At 42.2% G+C, this 25,438-nt stretch overlaps 1 protein-coding gene across 2 annotated transcripts; it reads right to left on the bottom strand.

Moving 5' to 3' along the window:
• HACD1 (3-hydroxyacyl-CoA dehydratase 1) lies at nucleotides 1-23,789 on the bottom strand. Of its 2 annotated transcripts, none has more exons than XM_030550440.1 (7): nucleotides 23,504-23,789; nucleotides 17,601-17,718; nucleotides 16,373-16,391; nucleotides 16,201-16,283; nucleotides 11,128-11,249; nucleotides 8,227-8,405; nucleotides 1-3,581 (listed from the first exon to the last, which is right to left on the bottom strand). In XM_030550440.1, the coding sequence occupies exons 1-7, from the start codon at nucleotides 23,629-23,631 to the stop codon at nucleotides 3,499-3,501; spliced, it is 732 nt and encodes a 243-aa protein (XP_030406300.1). In that variant the 5' UTR covers nucleotides 23,632-23,789; the 3' UTR covers nucleotides 1-3,498. The 2 variants fall into 2 exon arrangements, with proteins under 2 accessions (XP_030406300.1, XP_030406299.1); XM_030550439.1 differs by having other exon boundaries at nucleotides 16,201-16,289; nucleotides 23,504-23,787.
• Between the last annotated feature and the right edge of the window lie 1,649 nt (nucleotides 23,790-25,438).

Below are 25,438 nucleotides of genomic sequence, written 5' to 3'. Positions count from 1 at the left end.
TCTGACATTCACATGAACAGTTTATTAGATACAATATGAAAATGTCAAAGCTGGGATATATTCCTAACCTATCACAATAAAAAGGTTCTCAGTAAGTTAAAACATTTTTGACTACTGCAGTGAAGATTACAAAGATGGACAAATGTGCCAAATTCAAGTTGGAAACAGAATGCACCATAAAAAATTCATGCTTGTTTTTAATGCCAATTGTATATAGCATGGAATAAGTTAGTTCACTATTTCATTATGTTATAAATATTATGCTATGCTAATGTTTAAGTAAAACACACAAACTGAAATACTAGCCTGACTGAAGTCAATGGGGCTTTCAATCTTTGACTTCAGTGGGGCAAGGATTTCACTCACAGTTCTTACTTGCTAACAGAAGACATCAATTTAAAATATATTAATTAGACCTGAGTCAAAAATTCAGTGAAAGATTTTTAAAAAAGGGAGAAAAAAAGTTCAATGCAATTTTCACAGGAAGCTTGTCCTCATTTGCCTTAGTCCACACCAAAATCTCACTGGTCTGACCTTCAGTAACACAGACCCAAAGAGTTATTTTCAGCTTGAGGCTGCAGTTTATTGATGTGCAGTTTAACAAGATTCAACTGCAATTGTAAATAACCTTTACCTTTTTTCGTGTTCCTAAATAAGTAATACATGACTAGTACATTGCTGCTTTGTGCAAGCCAAAAATTTGAATGGTAATGAATGGTGTTGTATTAAGTCATTTTGCATGTATAAAAGAATATCAATTTGCATCTTGTATGACAATATGTTCAACTCACACACATATAACCCTGCTCCTCCCCTGGATGAATAATACTGTACTGGAGATCAGCCCTTCAACTTGTAATCAAAGGACAAACTCATTTGAGTAAGAGTTGCAGGATCAGGCCCTTGGAATATTCAATTAATTTCAAATAGATCAATAGTCATAGTCTTAAGTAAGCTCAAACACCATTAAAAGGATACTAAATTTTACCATTGAACACAACCTGATCTTATTAATTAATTCAAATTCCATGAGATCCTTCTGCCTGCTCATTGAGAAATATGTGCTCAGAAGCTGCCTGGGTGTTTTATATGGAACAGAGTGCAAGCTGAGTTAAATTTATCAGAACAATTAGTATTTGAAGCACTTTTTATGTAAAATACATTTAACAAATAAAACTTTCAGTCTAAACAGGTAGTATGTATAAATATTTTGTGATTCAAGACTGTAAATGTGATATATATTTTAATACATTAAATCATTTCAGCTGCATAAAAATGTATTTTAATAAGTTAACATAGCACCTTGGATCAATACACTGTTTTAAAACAAACCAAGAATATTCAGTTTTCAAATTGTCAGAAAAACTATTATTCCATCTCAAGCCCTCTATACACCAATAATTGAAAAGGAAGTTAGTTTACATTTAATGTTGAGATGTGTAAATATGGGAAGGCTAAGACATAGAATTGCAACTTAAGGATATAAAAAAGACTTGTTAGTCACACCAGGAAACACATTTCCAACTCTTTTTAATAGTTACAGTATATAGTCATAGAACTTAGAAATGGAAACCACCTTTTAGATTATCTAGGCCCATCCGCTGTCAAAGCAAGATTGTTTCCTACAATATGTTTTCTAGTATTCCAACAAGTTGGGCTTTACATTTCCCAAGGACCTGCCAGCACGGGCCTTGGGATATTATTCAGTAACTTAATAAATCTCATGGTCAGGATCTTTTCCCTAGTATTCATTTTATATTTTCCATTTCTTAATTTCCCCGACTCCTAGTTTCAACTCCTAGTACCATGTTAATAATTCCTTTTTCTTCTCAAATATTTTCCCATAACCAAGCTGTACATATTTAATGCTTTTAAGTCAATCTTTCCTACCTCTTACTCATGTCCATTCATTATTTTTGTTGCTGTTTTCTGAACTTTCTACAGTTTGCCTAAAGCTTACTGCTTTTGAGGTATTTCAGATGTGGACTCAGCAAAGTCCCTGAAGAGGGACAATCACATCTCCCTGCTCCACGTCATGACACTTCAGCATATGCAACCCAAAATTGCACTGATCTTTTTCACTGCCACATCATATTGCAAATGACATTTAATCTGTGGTCCACTCTCATTTCAGGTCTCTTCCAACTTTATGGCTTTAAATTCCTGCCCAGATTTCTAACCTCTGTAAGACCCATTATATAACTCCTCTCTCCATGCTGGTGTTTATAACATCTTCAGTTTAGCATTATCTGTGATTTTCATTAACATGTTCCTCTTCTAGATTATTAAAGATGTTAAATAGGACCAGATCCAAAACTGTTCCTTGATTACTTTATAAAGAGGATGGAACAATTAACGGAAGGCGCAATTAAAAGTGCATAACGAGCTGATTCAAAATACAATTTACATGTCAAGACAGAATTTTCAAGTATTTTTAAACCTTCCATTTTTATCCCATTTGATTAATTGTAAGAAATAAAATAATTTGCTGTAGCTGCAGTTTCCACATGTACTTCCATATTTACTTCTCACCACCACCCCTCATGTTCCCTAACTTTAGAATACAGAATAAACTGGTAATCAATTCACCAGGACAAAATAAACCTGGGCCACATCATCAGCTATAGCTGGGCATCAAGTAGTGGCAAACTGAAGTACACTACTCTAAATCTGCACAGAGAATCTAGAGTTCAGCTCTTTTAAAAGCTTATTCTATTATGCTAAGATATGATCCTGCAAGTAAAAGGTTGCAGCACTCCCAGGCCTTGATCCTGCACCTGAATCTGCTAGCATGGACCACTTTTCCCATGCCAAGTCTCAGGCCTAATGAAGGGTCCAATTCTACTACGCTTACTGATGCTGAACTTGATTCTAGAAGTTTCAAAAGGACAATTGTGAAGGAAGATACTACTTAATGTAAGGGCAGCAGAGTCAGACCCTAAGTAATTATAATCCTTGCTTTAGTCTGGACTGACTACTTTTAATGGCATGTTCTCATGAGGTTCAAGAGACACTCAACTCTCAGTTTTGAATATTGACAAAGATTAGTGTTTTCAAAATAACAACAAAGGACACAATTTAAGCCACCTGTCCTATGAAAAAAATAAATTACCTAATTTTGAATTATCTATTTTTCAGAATACTTCCAATAATGTTCATCAACTGTTTTTTTTTCCGTAATGACCACAAGAAGTTCTGTAATAGAATAGCTTGCCAAATTGCTTTCTATCTCTTGCCTCTATTTGTCAACTTATATTTAAAAAAAAAAGGAAAGAAAATAGTTTGAGGAAGCAACCAACCAATGAAATAAAAGAATCAAAAGTAAAGCAAAGTTTGAAGACATACTGAATTTACAAAACAACACAATCCATGTTATTTCATGCACAGCCATTTATTCTTGTTCCATGATTTAAAACTTGGACTCAAAAGGATCACATGAAATGTTCTGTTTCCATTTCTTATTATTCTGTAAACAGCACTGTGGTGACAAGAGTTGGGTTAATCATCCTTTTCTACAATCACTTCTCCATGAAGCACCTTTCTTCTCTGCCACAGCATATGGAAGTAGAGCTGTGGAAACACTGGATCAAAGAATAAACAAACAAATTAGAAGAAAAAAGGGAAAATACATTTCTAACTATAGACTATTCAGCTGAGGAAAAATTATAGCTATGGAGCAAGTAACACTGAGTTGCTTATTATGGCAAACTATGACTTAAACACTGATGGGACAGTTCACACCACCGAAATCCATGTAGGGATCTGTGCATGGACCTACTTCCAACTCTTTGGCTGTGGAAGTACGGTCAATGATTTCTCAGCAACCTCCATGGCCCTGTGGTCCACGATCTGTGCTGAGGAAGGTTTGAATGGGTCAGGACTGGGAGGAGGATGCAAACTTATCTCCCTCTTGTCCTACAGAAATTGTTGTAATATCCTACCCACTTCACTACCCTCCATCTCCTATAGGTCTTTCTGCAGTGCTCATCAATGTTGTATCTGATAAATTCATTAATATCTGTGAAGTTATCTTTACAACACCCCTGTCAGGCATGTGGTATTATTACCCCTACTTCACAGATGGGAGCAAAGAGACTCACCACAGAGAGGTTAAGGCCAAAACTGTCTATTAATTTTGGGTGCTCAATTTGAGATGCCTAGAGCCTGAACATTCTTTTTAGAGCACTTTACAAGTTCAGCTAGTGACTATAACATGGGTGGAATTTGTAAAGTTGTGTATGTAAAAATGCTGAAAATGTCTGAGAACATAAAAATTGGATGGTACAATGAATCCCAGTGATGACTGAACCTGGAGATATTCAGAACAAAAAGAACTAACAGCTAGGCTTGTAGCCGTTTCCATCATTCCACTGACTCAACACACATTCTAGGATTCAAAGTGACACACAGAGTGACAGTGTCAAAATCTTATTATATAGATGCACAGCTTTAATTGACTTCAGTTACAGCTGTATGTGCTCAACATCTATGCATATCAGACCATAGGTGACTCAGGTAGGGCATCCAGAAAATGAGGAACACATAACTAGTTCCATTTAACTGACTTGCCCAGCATCACATAAGAACTTCGTGGCATAGGCAGGGATAGAATCCAACTATCTAGGGCAGCATTCAACTTCTTTAAGCACAAGACTATCCTTTCTCTTCCTGCAATCCCCTGCCTCCTTCACTGCACACCTTCCAACTTCTGCAACAAATGAGGCAGGGTCATAGAGACAACAGTCTCCTTCACCACATACCCCTGATTCATGCCCAGAGCACAATCCATCCTATGCATTGAATAAAATGGGGTTTCTGTGGGGAAAAAGTCATATATAATTAAAAACTATGGGTACAATTTTCAAAATCATCTACATGATTTAGGACCCTAAGTCCCACTTTCAAAAGGGACATAGGTACTTAGGGGTCTAAGTCCCCCTGACTTTCAATGAGATTTAGGAACCTAAGTCACTCAGGGATTTTTGAAATTTTTACCCCGTATCATAATACATATGCACCAGGGTGCCTGATTTTGCAATCTTAACGTTATTTTAATCATAGAGCTGTAGAGCTAAAGGGAGATCAAGAGGCAGGGCCGACGCTTCCATTAGGCGATCCTAGGCGGCAGTCTAGGGCGCCAGGATTCAGGGGGCAGCATTTTGTGCGCTCCCTACGGGGTGCACGAGAGCTTCCAGTTCCACTCCCGTCGTGCCACCGAAGAAGGACCTTCTGCCGACGTGCAGCAGAAAACAGCGGCAGGCAATTGAGCAGCTCAATGACTGCCACTGTCGCCGATGGCATTTCAGCGGCGCGATGAGAGTGGAACTGGACGCTCCTGCGTGCCCCATGAGGAGCTCACAAAATGCTACCCCCGAATTCTGCCTAAGGCGCCAGAAACCCTGGCGCTGCTCCTGTCAAGAAGTCATCTAGTCTAGCCCCCATACTGAGGCAGGATGAAGTATACCTAGATCTAGTTTCTTTGTGTATAATTTCCTAATTTTAAACAAAGTAAACTGAAAAACCAAAAATTCCTTCATGTGGAACCATACTGATCCCTTCATGGGTCATCAGCAGGCTTCAAACCTTAAGGTTCATAGCACAGACCTCAGCCACTTAAGCTAATGCTGCAACAACCAGCAGTAGCAAGCTGTTATCCACTGTGTGCCAAACACTAAAAAGGGGTGAGACACATAGGAATGTAGCAATTACCAATGTGAATCAGACCCACTGTCTATCTTGTCCCAGTATCTTGTGACCAGTACCAGATGCTTCCAAGACAGGTGTAAAAATCATACACTATGTAAAGGTGGGATAAACTGTCATTCACATTAGATCTCATCCTGACCTTTAATAGTTAAACACTGATTTAACCCTTGAAACATAAGATTTATTGTTGTTATAATTAATTATAAAATTTATAAAAGTCCACAATTTTTGTTATAATTAATTATAACTCTGGATAGTCTCTTAATCCACATGAATATGTAAACCCTTTTTGAATCTTGCTAAATTGTTGGCATCAACAACTAAGAGTTGTTGGGGCAAAGAGTTCAACAGTTTAATTACACATTGTGTGAAAGAATATCATCAGTTTTGAATTCCCCACCTTTTGATTTCCCTGAATGTTCCCTTGATTTTCTGTTGTGGGACAGGGAGAAGACAAATCCCAATCTCCCTTCTCTATATCATTTGTTATTTTAGATATTTTTATCATGTCCCCTCTTATCTCTCTCCTTACTAAGGTAAACAATCCAAGTTTTTTAAATCTCTCTTCACATGAGTTTGCCTCTCACCCTGTGATTTCGTAGCTTCCTTAATAGCCTCTTGTGTGGAACCTTGTCAAAGGCCTTTTGGAACTCGAAATAAGTTAGGTCAACCACTGCTCCTTTATCCACTAGTTTACTGACACATTCAAAGAATTCTAAGAGATTAGTAAGACTTGATTTTATTTTACAGAATGCATTCTGGTTAGAGCCTATCAATCACAATATTCCAGGTGTTTTGTTATTATCATTTCAACCAATTTGCCAAGTACAGTTGTAGGGCTTACTGGTCTAAAATTCTCAGTTTGCCAGTGGGTTTCCAATATATTTGCAGAACAGTAGAGAAACAGTGAGACCCAGGAAGCTCAGGACCCAGTTCAAATTCTGTAAGGCAGTGTGTTCTAGTGGTCACAGATCCTTCTGCCCGTCATCTCCAACATCCTCTTTCTGCCCTATCCCCTTGCATAACCCTCCCCAACCTATCCCCATCTGCCTCTGTCCTCCCTGCATCTATCTTATTCTGCTCCTATCCAAGCCTCCATTCCCAGCCTGCCTTTGTTTCTTCACTATTCAACTCCCCTCGCTCCTAGCCTGTCCCTATCTCACCTGTTTCTATCCCCCCCAGCCTGTAGATCCGAGCATGCCTCTATCCCTCCGGAGTCTGCCCCATGCTCATGCTGCTCCTCATCTCTCTGCATTTGATTGAGACAGCTTCTCGGTTCTGAGAATACAGGACAGACAGTCTCTCTGCCATCAGTTCATGTGTCTAATTCAGTAGTGGCTCCCAGGAGTGAGCGATTGCACGAGACGTCCTGCTTTCCCTGGTCTGAACATGCTCTGTGTTGTTGGAACAAAGTTCTGTAGGAGTGAAGTGCAACATGCTCAGTGCAGATGGAATTTTTAGAGAATTTTGCTGCTAGCCTCTAACAAACCTTTACTGAGTATGTGCAAACCATGATTTTCAGAGGCCAAATTTTATTTTCAGAGGCCAAATTTTAGATGGGATTTTCATGGGGATTGCAAAATGCACATCCTTGACACCAACCATGGTTCAAATTTCAAGTCCTTTCTTCAAACAGTGGAGGGACTAGAGCTTCTCAACAAAATGGTAGTAGGATTCTTTTAACATAAGCAACAAATCTTATTTCTCCCTAATCTTGTTCTCGGAAATGGCTAAACTATTTTCACTGAAGCCTTCCAAATATATTCAACCTGAGTCAGACACCAAGCATGAAAAATTTCTGCCTAAGCAGTTAAAGTGTGGCAAAATTTTAACTAACTAGGTGCTATAAAGTAAAGTATTAGGCAAAGTTAACTACAGGCGTCTCTGCGAGCTGTGCCTATAATTCTTAGACTTCATTGCACTGCATAAGAACATAAGAATGGCTATACTTGGTCGGATCAAAGGTCTATCCAGCCCAGTATCCTGTCTGCTAACAGTGGCCAAAGCCAGGTGCCCCAGAGGGAGTGAACCTAATAGGTAATGATCAGGTGATCTTTCTCCTGCCATCCAGCTCCACCCTCTGACAAACAGAGGCTAGGAACACCATTCCTTACCCATCCTGGCTAATAGCCATTAATGGACTGAGACTCCCTACTGACAACAAAAAATACTACAAGACCCCAGGAAGGGGGATTGAAGCCTTAGCCCACTGGAGCCCTGCCACCCCGAGCAGGGGAGTGGTGGGGGGTGTCAAAGCCCAAGCCCAAGGGCTTCAGCCCCAGGCGGGAGGCCTATAACCTGAGTCCTGCCTCCCAGGGCTGAAGCCAAAGCCCGAGCCCCTCCTCAGAGCTGAAACTTTTGGGCTTTGACCTCAGGCGACAGGGCTTGGGCTTTGGCCCTAGCAGGTCTAACCACCAGCCCCGGCGACTCCATTAAAATGGGGTCCTGACCCACAGTTTGAGAAAGGCTGCATAATGTATTATTGTGTTCTTGGTATTATTAAAGTATAATAATACTTACATGGTATATATGAGGCCATGACAATAATAAGGAAGTAGTAGTAGTCAAAAGAGACATTATACTTGTTGGGAAGTCTCAGTGAAAAGATGCCTGTCTTCTTCACATAAGGTAATGCAGCATGAATAGTTAGAAGTTCACCAGCAACTCCAACAGGATACAAGATGATAAAAAAGTTGTATCTGAAGAAAAATCTAAGAATTAATTTTTTTTAAAGAAATTTGCGTTGTAACATTTCTTCTTTTGACAATTAGTGGCACAGCAATGAACTATAGTAGTTTCCTGCAAGAGAAAACCAAGGGCCAGACCCTCAGCTGGTATAAATGAGCACAGCTTCACTGACTTTAATAGAGTTATGTTGATTTATACTAGATGAGGATCTGGACTTAAGCCCTTACATTTAGTTTGCAGTAATATCAAAATGTTTTAATGTTTTTCCAATGTTAAAGATAAAGAGTCAAAGGTTGGAAAACTGTTGTATCATCCAATAATCTTGTTTTGGTTGACTTATAGAGCCTGATCTTGGTGTCACTGATTGGCCTGGGAGCAGGCCTGGACCAACAGTAAGTAGGAATAGATATCTTCATCACAGCCCATGCCACTGGTCCAAGTGCATCCCTTCCCCATTGTAATTCTATTGAAGTTAATGGAATCTTAAGATACCTAGAAAGCCTGTTCCTCCCATTGTCATATTGGGAATCTAACGATGTACTACATCTGCCATTTACATGAATGGGAATTACTGATGCAAAAGCATCTGTGCGTGAGACCAGATATCTCAATGAACCCATTTTAGAACAAACAGACCAACTTTCAAATAAATGATAAAGCAAAGACACTGAAAGAAGCCAATTACTTTGAATACCATATGCTACATACATGGTGGAAAAGTAAGAACTGAAATCAGCAATGTTTTGAAAAATTCTGATGCAAGGTAAGACATACAAATGTAATCATTCATAAAGAACTGTCCTCTTGCGTTCAAGCTGGAGAAAGCAATGACAGCTGTCTCATAGGGTCTGAAATAAATTTACAATATGCATTCTATGACCAAACCAGATGAGTTTTAAAATGGCAGCAACTGATTATGAAACTCTCTAGAAATGGATGGGCTTAGAGGGCTCATACATCAAACAGAACAGACTAGGTGAGATGTAACAAGAAACTGATGGCATAACTCCAAATACAACTTGGCCATATGCAGAACAGACACAAACCAAAAATGGGGTATTCTGAATTAAAATGTAGGTGTATTTATTCTATTTAATAGGGAAAGACAAAGCTTTTATAATTCAAAATAAAAAGCTAGTGATCCCAAAGCATTAAATAGAAGTTTACTGTGGTTTGCACATGTGTATTGATATATATCTATATATTCAAAAAAGGACAACACTCAAAGGAGAGGAAGAGGTGGGGGAGGCAGGTAGAGAACAGAAGACACAACTCAGATAAGCCAATGGATTTGTGCCCATTTGTGCCAGCTATCAATTTCCCCCGATTCCTGATGCCAATCCTTGGTGAAATATGCGACAGAAGAACTAATTTTAAAATGTTTGTTTTCCTGTATATTTCACACACGTAAAAGGCTCTTTTGTCAGAATGACTATTTTTCCTACTGCCTTATTATATTTTGAATAGAAAAAACTCTCTAACTTGGACACATTGGGAGTGTCTGATAGTTTGATATTTTTCAAATATGATTCTAAATTTAAAGCCTAAATATATATTCAATTTAAGACAGGGGATCTTTTAACTGTTTATTTTTTTAAGTTTGCCATTTAGTCTTAAACATGCCCAAACCTACCACATACTGTATGAGCAGAAAGACAATGTGTTATAAGAATGGACATAAATATCAGCCATATCAAAGAAGTGCATTAGAAGAATCAGAACTATGTTGTCTACAAAACAAAAATAAAGCAAAATAAATGAACAAATAAAAATATGTTTTTGGACAAATATGACAAATAATATCTATAATGAATTTTAAAAAAGACTCATCTGCTTCATAAAAAGCAAAGTCTATTCTGTATATATATTTACTTTTCATTCAATAATTACAGAGGATGCAATTGATCCAGTTAATCTTCATGGTAAATACCCAACCTAAACACACCTAAACACAATCAGTAATGTATTTCACATACAGTAACATACTCAAGTATTGTTTACTTCAAGGTTACTTCTATAAAAAAAGATGCCCTTGTTGTTTGTGCTAAGCTAGTTAAAACGTTAACAAAGGTTTTGCAAAACCTCCAATTAAATCATAAACTGAATACAGAATAAGGGACAAAGTCTGCAAGGTGATCAGAGCCCAAAGCTCCCAGCAACTTCACAGGACTGAGTGGGCACTCTGGCCCCAGTCCTGCAAAGATTTATATATGTGCTCAACTTTATGCACTTGGAGTAGTCCCATCACAGTCAGCACTCACAGTGTCTATGGGTAAGTCCTTGTAGAATCTGGGCCTATGTTTGTAAACAACTATATTTCTGGCAACAAAAGGTTTTGTTTTTTGTTATTGCATAGTGTAAGAGGATACATGGTATGATCATTTAAAAAAAAAAAGATAATTTAGTACATTTTAAATTGTATTCAAAATGCAACGTAAATTTCTAAAAGTTAAAAGGTAATCCTGCAAGCATAAAACAAAGGGATGACTAGTAAATGAAAATAATTATCAAACACAGAAATTAAAAAAACAAATCACATCCAATTATTTGAGCTAAAATAAAAATCCTTTACATTTTAGACCAAATGGCAATACTCCTAAATAAACAAAGCAACCAACTGCATTCTTCTGACACAAAGCCAAAGCTCACACATGTTCTCCTGTGTATTAGCTCAGCATGCATGAAATTAGCATGCACAGAACTATGAGAAACTAAACTGCAAGACATCTCCACCTGGCCCATTTAATGAAGTATGGCAAATGGTTGAGCAGGTTGAATGTGTAGAAGGAATATCGTGTAATCTCTGTCACAGTCCAAACGACCAGAAAAAGAATAACGCTCTCCTCATTCTGGATCTGTGAAAGTATAAAGAACCAACATTTTCTTCATCCTTAAACTTATTTTCTATGCAAGCGGCAATAGGCTTCCACTTAAGACATTTGGAACAGAACTAAGAATTTGAGAAGAAGGAAAACTTGGGTATCAATAATCTGCAGCTGTAGTCACCATCATGTTAACTTTTCTATTACAGATATTCACCAACATACTGAAATTTTGCTAACTGTGCAGTACAAAGTGATTGTAACCATTGTAAATACATCAAAACACAAACTATTTAGTTGATTTAATTCCTTCTTCTGTTTACCCTGAATCTGCCCTTTTAATTTGCTCTCTTTCTTCTGATTATTATCTATTTGTTTGTGTTTATTCTCTCGTTTTCTTTTTCTCAAAATACTATGTATAATGTTTCCAGGGCCGCCCAGAGGGGGGGACAAGAGGGGCCATTTGCCCCAGGCCTCGCAGGGGCCCCCAGGAGAGTTTTTTCGAGGCCCCTGGAGCAGGGTCCTTTACTCACTCCAGGGCCCCCGGAAAACTCTCGCGGGGCCCGGGCCCCCGGAGCTTCTTCCACTCTGGGTCATCGTTGTCAGTTCGGCAGCAGGGGGTTCTTCCGCTCCAGGACCCGCCACCGAAGTGCCCTAAAGACCTGTGGCGGGGGGGGGGTCCTTCCGGAACTTTGGCGGTGGGTCCCGGGGCAGGTCTTCGGCAGCAATTCGGCGGCGGCGGGTCCTTCTGCCCTGGGACCCGCCACCGAAGACCCCAGGACCCCTGAATCCTCTGGGCGGCCCTGAATGTTTCTCTTGCATTTTAGACTGGATAAAATCACATCACACTACTCTTTATCTTGTCTGTCTTCTTATATTCACCTAGCCCATGTCTCTTGTTGCTTCCCCCCACACCTGCTTACTAATGTCTCCCTGATACACTAGACAATTCATTTTGTTCTGTGTGCTCCATGGGCAACAAAGCGATGGTAGCAGGAGATCAGGTTGGAGTGCTCAGGAGTTTGCAGGACAGTTAGCAGTTGGGAGTGGGTCGATCACTGAAGGAGGAGTAGTGAGAGGATCAAGAGCTGTGGGTGAATATACGCATTTGCAGTGTTTTAAAGATTCAAGTTCTGAGTCATTAAAGTGCCTCACCAGTGGGTATCTACCTGCTGCTTCAAAACATCAGATCCTTTGGGGAAGGGGGAATCCCCAACTGTGCAAAGATGATGGTTGGGGGCCTTTTACAAATAATACCTTCTGAGAAGAAGAATTACACACAAAAGTGATTTAATTATTTTCTTTAAAAGGGGAAGAATTTGGTAATTTCTATGCCTGAAGGTTGAAAACCTCCTGGGATTTCTGTAAAATAAAATCAGAGACATTTTTTGTTCCAAACACAGAAAAGGGAAACACTGTTTTTCAACAAAATGCAACCTAGTGACAATGCTTAAATGCTTTTCAAAGATGCTGAACATCACAACTAGGAGGTGCAGATGCTCAGCACCTCTGAAAATTAGGCTCAACATGTGTAAATTGGAAACAAGATTTAACTTTTATTAAAAAATTAAGAGGGTTAGGATAAATCTCAATAACAAAAGGAAAAAAACAAGCAAACCAAAGTACAAAGATAATCAAATATATAGCTAAGGGAGAAGAGAATTAGGCTACTCTCCACCTAAAGTAGATAAGAGGCTACCACCGATAGGATAAACCTGGATTCAGGTCAGAATGCTAAATCCAAGCATTAGTGCTTTGAATAAGCATGTAGAGCAGGGGTCAGCAAACCTTTCAGAAGCAGTGTGCCGAGTCTTCATTTATTCACTCTAATTTAAGGTTTTGCGTGCCGGTAATACATTTTAACCTTTTTATAAGGTCTCTTTCTATAAGTCTATATTATATAGAACTAAACTATTGTATATAAAGTAAACAAGGTTTTCAAAATGTTTAAGAAGCTTCATTTAAAATTAAATTAAAATGCTGATCTTATGCCACCAGCCTGCTCAGCTCGCTGCCAGCCTGGGGTTCTGTTCACCGAGGCCAACAGTGGGCTGAGCAGAGCCTGCGTCCAAGACCCCAGACCTGGATGGGGAGGTTTCACGGGTCAGGGCAGAAGGCTGGGGGGGGGGGGTTCAGGGATGACGGCTGGGGTGTGAGGAGGGTGTAGGGCAGAAGGGTGGGTGGGGGGGGGGTCAAGGGTCAGGGCAGAGGGCTGGGGGTGGGGGTGGGTGCATGGCAGAGGGCTGAGTATGTGGTGGGGGGGTTCAGGGCAGAAGGATGGGGCTGTGGCAACGCAGAGCAGAAGGCTGGGTATGTGTTGGGGTGGGCAAGATTCAGGGCAGAGGGTTGGGGTGCTCGGCTCGTAGGAGTGCTCCCAGCCCCCTGCCCTGAGCGGCTCAGGGCAGGGGGCTGGAAGAGATATGCCCTGTTCCACCCCCTTCCCCAAGGCTCCGTCCCTACCTCTCTCTGTCCCCTCTAGGGAATTGCCTGCATGCTGCTGCTCTTCACCCCTCCCCCTCGCTAGGGTCATCAGCTGATTGGCGCAGGGAAGGAGAGGGGGCAGGGCAGGAAAGCACCACTCTGGGGGAAGAAGCGGGGAGAGGGAAGCTTGGTTGCCACAGAACCAAGCTTCTGTCTCCTGCCCCCGCATGGGAGAGCGGTGGGCGGGAGGGCTGAGTGGGGCTGGGGGCCAGGACTGCGGCGGGCGGCTGTATGCCGCTCAAAATCGGCTCGCGTGCCATGCTTGGCACGCATCCCGCAGGTTGCTGACTCCTGATGTAGAGAATTCCATGTGGTTGCCTCGCAAATCTCCTGGACAAGTAGTGAGATCTGAGGCTGGCTATCATCACTAACAGGCCTCTAACTACATATCCCCTCACATGACCCTGAATGTTCAGGCATGCAAAGAAATAACCATGAGACATTCATTCATTCAGACGTTTAGATATGGGGATTTTTTTGATGTAGTTTGACCTACTGTACTGAAATCAAGTGAAACAAAGAGCTGGGTGGACAATGTTTAGTCCTTTCCACATAAAAGTAGAATGATGAGCATCAGTGATATATGCCCTAGCCTCGATCTCCTCGTTCAATGTAACCAGCAAATGGTTCACTTCTTGATAGGGTGACCAGACAGCAAATGTGAAAAATTGGGACAGGGGGTGGGGGGTAATAGGAGCTTATATAAGAAAAAGACACCAAAATCGGGACTGTCCCAATTGTTCACCCTACTACTTAAACATTTTTTCTTTTCTTCTAAAAGCAAAACAGCACGCACTTAGCTTTTTAAAAAATTTAAGATAAACCTACTTGGTATTATAAAAAAAGGGAGGTAAAGGAAACAAAGTGTATAAGAGAGCTCTCTTCTATGAACAGATAAAAAGGGAACTGACAATGGAAGCAGTTCCTGATTGGCTTTCATATCTCATCAGCAGTTAGGCTTGTGCCACCTGCTGGTGAGAAAGTTTAAAGGCTCAGCACCTTGAGTTAAAAAAAGTTCTGACCCAAGACACACACATAGGAGCACAGACCCAAAAGTTGGGATCCATTCCTCAATATTTATCTTTAGAGAATACGAATTTCAAGCCCTGCAAAGTAAATAAAATTCAGACAAACTAAACTGTAAGTCCTAGTCCATTCATTACGAGAATCATAGATTCCTTGGACCATTTTTCCTTGAGCTAACAAAACAACAGAATCTACATTAAAACCTATAACCAACTACATAACACTTTCAGGGGGAAGTTGGGTAATTTTCATATGCTGGGAGGTTTCTTTTTAATGACAGTCTATTACAGTGGCATGCTGTGAACATATAATTTTAAAATAATATTAATTGAAAAAAATTGCAGAAAGGATTTAATACAAACTACAAAGAAAACACCAGTGTAAAATGTCACAACAGCGTTTATCCAGATGCATTCAGTTTAAGAATGATTTCCATATGTACATTCAACACATGCTAATTGAAGTTCTTTTTCAAAGTGGAATGGTTGACGGTATGGTACATTTGTTGATGAACAGAAGCTCTAGCCTTTGATCTTGCTTAACAGGTCAAACCTGGCAGCAACCCAATATGTCTCTGCTGTCTCTCTCCAATGGCATTTACCAGCATCCTGTGCGTAAGCAACTGTAAACTATAGCAGGAGTGGCCGAATCCAGCCCTTCAGACGTTTTAATCTTGCTGTCAAGCTCCTGCCAGAGAGCGGGGTTCAGGGCTGGCCCCGCTCCAGTGCTCCAGCCGGGGAGCAGGATTGGGGGCTTGCCCCTCTTCGCGCATGCCATGGCTCCGTGCGGCTCCCAGAAGCAATGACATGTCCCCCCTCCGGTTCCTACATGTAGGGGCAGCCAGGGGACTCTGCATGCTGCCCCTGCAGCTCCCCTTGGCCGGGAACCACGTAGGAGATGGAGGTGGGACATGCCGCTGCTTCTGGGAGCTGCTTGAGATAAGCGCTGCCAGGATCCTGCACCCTCGACCCCCGGCCCCAGCCTTGATCCCCCTCCTGCCCTCTGAACCCCTTGGTCTTAGCCCAGAGCACTCTCCTGCACCCCCAACCCCTCATCCCCACCCCAAAGCCTGCACCCCCATCCGGAGCCCTCACACACACACCCCTGCACACCAACCCCTACCCCAGTCTGGAGCCCCTTCCCACACCCTGAACTCCTCATTTCTGGCCCCTCTCCAGAGCCCTCACCCCCTCCCCTACCCCAACACCCAGTTTCGCGAGCATTCATGGCCCCCCATACAATTTCCATACCCAGATGTGGGCCTAAGGCCAAAAGGTTTGCCCACCCCTGAACTATAGGCTTAATCCTGTAGGTTCTCTACCCGCAGAACTCTGATTGAAGTTTGTGAGAGCCCCCTTTATGGAGCATTTGCCAGATCTTATTACTAGTTAAATAACACTTCCTGCTAAAATTAGCTTTGTATTAATAATCAGCCCTTCCTTGAAAAGAGTAAAACAGAATTTGCTCATGAACCCACCTGTTTTATACTGTGTGTTATAAACCACACCATGAAGATTCTTGAACTCACTTGGACCCCAGTCACAAGCACAGAGGTGTGAACTATTCCTTAAAAAGAGAAATACATTATCTATGTCCCATAATTCACGTTTGAAATCAGTTAAGTGAGAAATTAAAAGCAAAAGACTCACCAACTGCACAGTGGACTACCTGTCAATAAAAATAAGTATAAATTAAAAGTCACTCATTTAAAATCATTTTACTGTTTGCAGTATAAACAAAGACATTGCTGCTGTTAACAAAAATCTAAGCTTACCCCTAGTCCTTTACTCCTTATTCAGACTACACTTTCATGGACTTTAACGGCAGCAAAAATAAAGATCTTAGGGCCAAATTCTGTGAGGTGCCAAGTACCCTGAATTCTTGTACTTCACTCCTCACAGGATCAGGCCCTTGATATGTAATACCACTGAAACAAGACTGACTTGCTTACCAAAGGAACTTTTACATAAGACTGATTTTCATATACATACACACACCTTGCTCTTCAGCTTCAAAACCAAACCTCAGTTTCACATGCAACATCTTATCGAGATCAGAATTCTTCTGGAAAATTTAAAGCAAGATACATAAGGTGTTTCAGATACATAAGAATTTTAAAATTTTCTTTGTTGTTCATTTCAGAAGACAGTTTATTAATTCTTTTGCTAATTAAATCTATGACTAGTGTTGATGGGTTCAGATAGAATTATTTAGAAATGTAAAGGTATTATTATAATATAAAAACCAAAACACAGATGACCATACATGTTAAAAGAGGCACATGTAGTATATACATACATCTGCTGGATGAATGTATATATACATCCGTATCAGTCTGATGCATGTGTCAAGTGCACTCAGCCTCCAGAGTGCTTTGCAAAATTTGCACAGCCCCTTTGGGGAAGGTCATGGTTCAATGAAAGATTGGTAGAAAACCATATGGGGCATGTGGGTCCAGTCTGGAAAGAGCAAAAGAGAGAAAGCCGTATGGAGGATAATGAGTCCTGTATGGGGAATGAGAGAGAAGCAATCACCCGTGGAGGAGGGCAGGGTGTCTGCAACGAAATAGGCTCCATAAGGAATGGAGCCCTGTGTGGCTTCCAAGATCTGTCACTGAGCAATTCTTAAGCATTTTTGAAATGTAAAAAAATACTAAGCAAATAATTTAGTAGCCTAGAGTTAATGTTACAATATGTATCCATTCCCTTCAACCAACCTTCCCCTTCCCCCCCAAAACCACCTTAAAAATAAATGAAGTTAGAAAGATTGGAAATTCTGAGATATTCTTTCATCCTTAACGCTATTTTAATGAAGTTTTGTTTTTTTTTTGCTGAGGGTAAATATTTTCTCAAGCAACGTGTAGCATTAAAAATTTACCTCAAGCACAGCAAATGTCTGGAAAAATTTAAGTGTCTTTTGAATAGTTTTGTATAAACCTTTGTATGTTCCTTTCTGCATGTAAAACCGTACCATGGCAATAGCCAATACCAGCCACCTAGAAAAGAAAGAGAATGGATAATTTTCAAATGAGAATTCTAAGAACACCAAGGTATCTAAATTATTCATTACATTACTTTCATCTCAAATGTTTGAAGAAGAACTTTGATTTTTGACTGGTGTTGTTTAAAAAGAGACTGAAAATATAATTTAAAATATAGCAAAACCCATTAACTATTTAGCTCCTGTACCCTACTTTGTAGAAAAGTATAGAGAGAATGCCTTGCTTCTCTTTGCAAAGAGCTCTCTGTGTTACATAGCTAAGGTATTCTCTTTTCCATAATATGGACCATATCTCTATTATTCGAAGAGTATTCATTCACGTATTTTAGCTGTTTTTAACATGACTTAGCATGTTAAAAAAAAAAAGGCACCAACTTCAGGTGCCAGCCACTATACATATACCAGCAGTTGTCCTCAACTGGAAAACCTATGAACAATTCAGTGTAATGGTTCTAGTCTAGACTATGGGGCTTTTTCCAATATAATTTCAAATCCCCGATTGCTTATCATAATTCCATAGTGTTAGAAAACTGAAAAATTTACATGAAATTTAAAAACATTATTTGAATATATGTATTTTGTTTTCTTAAAACATATTGAAAAGAAAGCACTATGGCCAACATTTCCAAACTTGGTCTCAATCCTGCAAGGAGCTCTGTGTAAGGGGACCCCTGAGAGTGGGGTTCTACCCACACAAAGCTTTTTGACGGACTGGTGCATAAGGACTTAAAGCCAAGACTGGCAAAAGCAACTAGTGATTCTGAGTGCCTCAGTTTGTGGGTGTCCATCATAAGACATCAATAAAGGGGTCCAATTTTCAGAAAGTGTTGTATATCCATCCTCTGAAAATCTGGCCAATTTAAAGTGTCTCAAGTTGGGCACTAAAAAACCAGGCATCCAGAATCGCTAGTCACTTTTGAAAATTTTGGCCAAAGTGGTTAGTTCTGGAACTGACATCTTGGTAATCATGTACTGATATTAAGAATGGATGAGTTTTTTTTTAAATATGCATTCTGCTGTTTAAATAAAGAAGGCAATAATAATTGTTAGTCAAATTAAAGCTTAACAAATCTGATAAAACAAATCTGAGCTAAAATAAATTTAAAAAAACCTAAGGCAGGGGTCAACAACTTTTGGCATGTGGCCCTCCAGGGTAATTCGCTGGTGGGCTGCGAGATGTTTTGTTTACATTTACTCAGCTTGATCTCGACATACTGGATTCGATTTAGAGATGCTGAAAACCTCATAGGTGGAAACCTGAGCACTGGGCTTATGAACAGTTGTACTGGATACAGTATCTCAGTTGAGAAGTATCAATTATGTTGCACAGAAGGAGTCTGGGGACAGGTGTCTACAAAACAATACTAGCGAGAAATAGTTTGCTTTTATTTAGTGTTGCTCTTTCTCTGAGTGTTATCAAAGTTGTCTACATGTATTGTGCATGGATAATCCAGGCAAAAATCAGCCAGTGTGTGCCTGGCTGTAGTTTGTATGTTAAAGATCATAAGCCATACTGGATCAGACCAAAGGTCCATTTAGCTCAGTGTCCTGTCTCCCAACAGTAGCCAATGCCAGCGAGGAGACATAATGGCCAAACCATTGGGATTATTCCCTATTCTTCAAACATAAGTGATTTTCATTTCTAGCTGGAGAACACTGACTTGTGTTAAAGTAATGTCTGAAAGATTCCTGTCTAAAAGCATGTTCCCCTTAGCACTGAAGCAGCATGACCTATAATTAAAAAACTGTCTGCAGACATGCCCCCCGCAGCTCCCATTGGCTGCGGTTCGCCACTCCTGGCCAATGGGGGCTGCGGGAAGCCTGTCGGGAATAGGAGCTGCATTCCCTAAATATTGCTTTCATGAAGTTGTGTGGCCACTTAGCAGGGGACTCAGTAGCCCTTTTAGGAGCCTTAGGAACCTGCCTACTCGTGACAGGCTCCTGTAAAGAAAAGCCAAGTCAGACATATCTGGAAGGAATTAAATCTCTAGGTGGCCAGCTGGCAGCTAATTAGCTAATGAGCCTGATAAAGCGTTACCAGGGATCAGCTGAGGTGGATCCTTGAGACAGGAAGCTTTTGAGGGCAGAAGAATTCACCAGAGCAAGGGACCTGGAAGGTGTGCTCAGAGGGGTAGGGAATTCCAAAGAGTGGCAGAAGGGCCAGCCTGTCAGGAACTGTGCGCTTCCCTAGAGAAGGGCTACTACTGACAAATCTCTGCACACCCTCCTCTGGCTCTAGGAAAGAATTCTTCCCAGCGATTGTCAAGAGGCTTGACTCTGGAAAGGGCCCTGAACTGAGAGAACCCTGTTAGAGGAGAGTGGTGGACTCAGGTGGGAATTGATAAACTGAGACTGACTCTGTTTCCCAGATAAGATGCTGGGGTGAGGGCTTGCTGGTATTTTTATTGGGTCTTTGGTTAATAAACTAGACCCTTCAGAAGGCCATGTAAAGCCTCGGTGACCTTATAAATGATGTTAGGGGAAAGTGAGTCTGGGAGCACCTACAGCTCCACACTTGACCAGAAAGGGACACTACTGGATAGGTACACCCTGTGACAACAGCTTCTCTCATCTCCAAGCCTCTCTTTCAATATGTCGGGGCTTGTCTACACTACCCGCTGGATAGGTGGGCAGCGATCGATCCAACAGGGGTCGATTTATCATGTCTAGTGCAGACACGATAAATCGACCGCTGAGCACTCTCCCATTGACTCCGGTACTCCATCAGAATGAGAAGCACAAGCGGAGTCGACGGGAGAGTACCAGTTGTCAATTTACTGCAGTGAAGACACCACGGTAAGTAGATCTAAGTACATTGACTTCAGCTATGCTAGTCATGTACCACCATACACTGCAAATGTGGATTCTCTCATCATGCCTATTTTACATCTATTCCCCAGTGTGTTGTGTAACTACCACGGTTCCATAATGCTGGGCACAGGGTGAATTCCACTTCCTGTCCTAAAAATGAAACACAAGTGCCAGTTAAACAACACCCACAGATATTATTTAGGTTTTTTATGGCTAGTGTAAAATCTGAGTAAATGTTTGTAGAGTATAAAATGAGAGGTGGTCTCCAGCCACTGCTGAAATCAGTGGATTATTTTAACTTCATCAATACATATTGCCTTCACAATAACGCTGTCCTGGGTTCTAAATGATTTGTGTTTTATAGTAAAGTATGTGTCAGAGGATAATTATAATGGATTTTTATATGGTTGGCAATATGGCAGGTGACAGAAGTATCTTTACGTAAGAGGTACCCTGAGAAGCCATATTATATCTGACCAAAAAGGCAATAAATATCAACCAAAAACATTCCCTGAATCTCATTTTGCAACAAAACGGGGACATGAAATGTCTTCTCTGACTTAACAAAACAAAACAAAAAGTTGGTAGGTCTCTTGCTGAGACAGGTTATTCTTTAAACAAGCACTTCCACAGACCATTTTATTTGGTCTTCTGCATGCAACTTTCTTTTTTTTGGTCCCATATAGGCCTTTGTATTGCATACAGAAAAATGGAAACTTTCACTCAACATCAGACAAGCATTCAGTATGAAACAGAAACTACCCTACACGATAAATTCCCCTGAGGGAGGCTTTCGGAGGCCTAAAGGACAGTTACGGGCCTAACTCCACTGACTTTCAATTGAACTTGGGCACCTACCTGCCATTTTCACTTTTGAATATCTCCACCTATGCATTTACCAGTATGAATGACAAAATGTAATCCCATATTAGAAAGAGGAGTTAGCACAGTTATTGTTAATAAAATTCTAGGAATACGCAGGTTTAACAAGTACTGTCTTGCCAAGTGAATAAACTTGTCAGCACTAGTATTACCCTTCAGTGTTCCCTTAAGAGTATCCACTGTACTATATTGGTTTGAAAAGATGATGAAATGTTTGTCTTTCTTCTTTTTCCTATCCCACACAAGAAACAAAGCACCCACTTTTACAAGTGCTGGTGGCTCTCAACTACCAGTGGTTTTGACAGGAGATGTGAGGCTTCAGCACTTGCAGGGATCACAACTAAAATGAATGTTTCCACCTTAAAAGTCTATGGCAGGAGCCCAGTGCTCCTGAACAAATGAACAACAATAGGAAATACAATGAGGAAACATAGCAATTCCAAACTAGCAAAGATTATGAACGACGAATAAAAACACTAATTAAAGCTGACACAAATATAACTTCATAAAGTCCTATGCCTGACTTCAACAATTCCCTATGTAAAATGTTTCAATGTCGAATTACTCTTAAGTATTAAAATTTGTGAAAGTCTTAATTTTCTGTTGAAAGGTTGAAAATTGTCAATCAGTTTACTTTAAGTATGTTATGAAAACTACCGCTATTAATATGACAAATCTTTAAAAGGAATGAAAATACATACAATCAACCAGTGAAATATAAGCCAGAATTCCCTTAACATTAAAACTCAGTACAACCATTAAATACCAATACCACATTTTCTCAAAAGAATCCATTGTAACACTGGGCATCAGTTTGAATGCATCGGGATGTAACTGTTAATAAGCCCAGGAGTGCATTTAAATTGGAATGGCCCTACCAGTAGCTGAATTGAGGACAAAAACTGAAATGACATATGGAGCCAAATTCAACTTTGGCAAGTGGGTACAAATCCACTGAGTTTTGTCTGCTTATGTCAGGGTTAAATTTGGCTTGTAACCTCTGTTTTCAATACTGAGAGACAGTGATTTGTAGAGCAGCAAGTTGCGAGACCAAGACAGAGCTGGAAGATGGAAACTAATGTCTTAAAATACTGTTTCAATATCAGTTAAATATTTATCAGTGATGCTGCTTAGACTGAAGCCACGATGGTTTTTCAGTGTAATAACAGTAATCATTTCCTGCACTTTACTCTTAACATGGCAAATGGAAGAAATTAATATACATTGCCTGTCTCCTAAGCGCTCTCCAATGCAAGAATTTGAACCAACGCTTTTAGAAACTTCAGGCACGCAGTGCCACATTGTCCCCTCCCTTGGCATGGGAGGAAAACGAGGAATCCTGCTATAACAATGCGCTTACAGCCACTTCGCAACCCCTCCAGAAGCTTTCAGGAGCAGTTTGAGCCCCCCAAGTCTGCCAAGGCTCTTTGGATCCTGCAGCAGGGCTGCCCAGAGGATTCTGGGGGCCTGGGGCAAAGTAATTGGGGGGGGGGGCTTCCACAAAAAAAGTTGCAATACTATAGAATACTATATTCTCATGGGGGCAAATTGCCTCACTTTCCCCCCCAGGCAGCCTTGCTGTACAATGCCCCAGCTGGCAGTCAGCCTGCTGCAGTGTGCCTACCCCAGCAAGCCCTGCTCAGAGCGGGGAGCCGGCTGCAGCCAGCAGCTCCAGCGCAGGGAGCCCCAGGCAGGAGGCGGGACCAAGTCCTCTCCGCGAGGTCCCTCCCGTCTCTGCGCGGAGCCGGCTCAGCGTGCAGGGGCGGCCGCGGTGACTTACGCCAAGGGGAGCCCCCTGCCCCGGCAGCCCCGCCCAGCATTCCCGGCTCAGGCTATACTTAACCTCCCCTCCGGGCTGCGAGGTGACGCGCTCGCGGCTGCACCGTATTAGGAAATACCAGGCGGGCGAGAGCTAGCCCCGCAGGCAGCCCCCTCTGCCGCCCCTGCTAGACCTGACCCCGCCCCCCAAGTCTTGCCGCCCCTCGCCCCCGGTCGCCAGGCCGCCACCTGTCCGCAGCCCGCTCCCCCTCGCCCAGCCGTGCCTGCTGCTATATGACACTGCACCCGCCGCGCTCCCCGGCACGCACCCGGCGGTCATGGCGATGTTGTAGCCGATGAGCCAAGCTGTGGCCAACGCGCCCAAGCGCCTCTTCCTGCCCTTCTCCTTCTCCTCCAGCGAGCCGCTGCCGGCCCCGTCCTCCTCGCTGGACGCCATGGTTTGCCCGAGGCCCGGGGGGAGAGACGCGCGGCGGAGGAGGGGCGGGGGCAGGGCTGAAGCCGCGCTGACAGCTGGAGCTGACTCTCTCTCACCCCATCTGTCTTCACGATGGGCCCCTGCTGTCCCCGGCCCGCGGCTCACATGGTGTCGCCGGCTCCTCCCTTCTCCTCCAGGGGCTCCTCAGGTCACACGTGGTCCCCCTGCGCCTCTCCCAGCCCATGTCACCGGACTGCGTGGAGAGAGGCTGCGTACCCCCCCCCCCCTCACCCTAACGCGTTTGTTGCGCCGCGCGCGGTTCCTAGTCCGGTTTTCCTGACTTGAGATCAAACGTTTTTACACACACACTGTAAGTTGGCACCACAAAGTACACTCCCATGGGTAACCGTAGAGGTGGAACATGTCCTTGTGTGCAACATGAGAGATGGCAGGCTAGCCAAGTGAATGTCCAAAGGGTACTTCCTGCTCACACAGGCTGTACCCCAGCTACTGGTGTTTTGCTTACAGGGATCGCCCATCTTGGATATAAAAAGAAGGAGGAGTACTTCTGGCACCTTAGAGACTTAACAAATTTATTTGATATGTGTCACCTTAGCTATGTCTACACTGCATTGCAAACCCTGGTCTCTGAGACTGGTGACTGTGCTTGAGCATCCAGCTGCATTGTAAACCTGGTTTTACAATTGCTGGATCTGGGTCTCACAACTGTCCTAACATGACCACACTGTGCTATGCCACCTTATGACTCAGCTCAGTGGCTTGAACTGTATCTACATTGCTAAATAACAAGGCTTGGATCCAAGTCTCACAGGACTTGGGACCTGACCCACCACGGGCAGGGTCCTGAGTGCTTACCTGAGTCAGACTGATTTATGTGTTGATGGAATGGGGGCAGGGCCACCCAGAGGTTGGGGGCAAGTGGGGCGATTTGCCCCCGGGCCCCAAAGGGGCCCCACGAGAGTTTTTTGGGCCCCATGGAGCGGGGTCCTTCACTTGCTCTGGGGGCCCCGGAAAACTCTTGTTGGTGTCACTAGGCATAAATCTAGGTAGCTCGGGAGGGTGGACGATCATGAGTGCCGATGAAGCCCTCCTGCTCAGGCCTCAATGAACCATTATTCCTCCATGTTAAACACTTTGTGTAACCTAGTGTAACCTAATGTACTAATAGCTGCAAAAATGTAGTGTTAGCAGTTAGTTTTTGGTTGTAACAGCCAGTTTTCTGCTGTAACACGCTGAAGCGAGCTCAAGGTTGTTTTTGAATACTGTATACATGTCTCAGAGCGGAGAGGGGGAGGAAGGGGGAAGACAAAAGATTGAATGAGAAAAGATACTGCAGCTGGATGGGAAAGGAAGGGGGAGTGAGAGATCAGCTAGTCAGCAAGAAAAAGTTTTGTAGTAAACAACTGGGATATAAAAGGAAGAAACTGCTTGTTTTAGGTGCGCAGGATTTGAGATTGTTATTTCTCCCTTGCACCTTATTTGAGCTCAAATAAACTTGGTTGTTTGCTTCTCCACCCTGGTTTGTTTATTGGCGCTACGCACTCTGGGCAACGAACCCCGCTGTTGCTTGCCTTGGGCACCCTGTGCTGGCAACACTCTCACAGGGCTGGGGCCCCTGGAGCTTCTTCCACTCCAGGTCTTTGTCAGCACGGGGTCCTTCCGCTATGGGGCAGAAGGAACCCCCCGCCATCGAATTACCACCAAAGTGGGACCCGCCACTGAAGTCCTGGGTCTTGGGAAGTAATTCGGCGGCAGGGGTCCCCCACCATGGGTCTTCGGAGCACTTCGGCAGCAGGTCCCAGAGTGG

This window comes from Gopherus evgoodei, chromosome 2 (genome assembly GCF_007399415.2).
Source record: "Gopherus evgoodei ecotype Sinaloan lineage chromosome 2, rGopEvg1_v1.p, whole genome shotgun sequence".
In the NCBI taxonomy this organism is placed as follows: Eukaryota; Metazoa; Chordata; order Testudines; family Testudinidae; genus Gopherus; species Gopherus evgoodei.
Note: the sequence above shows the minus strand (reverse complement) of the source record. Positions and strands in the feature narration are given on the sequence as shown.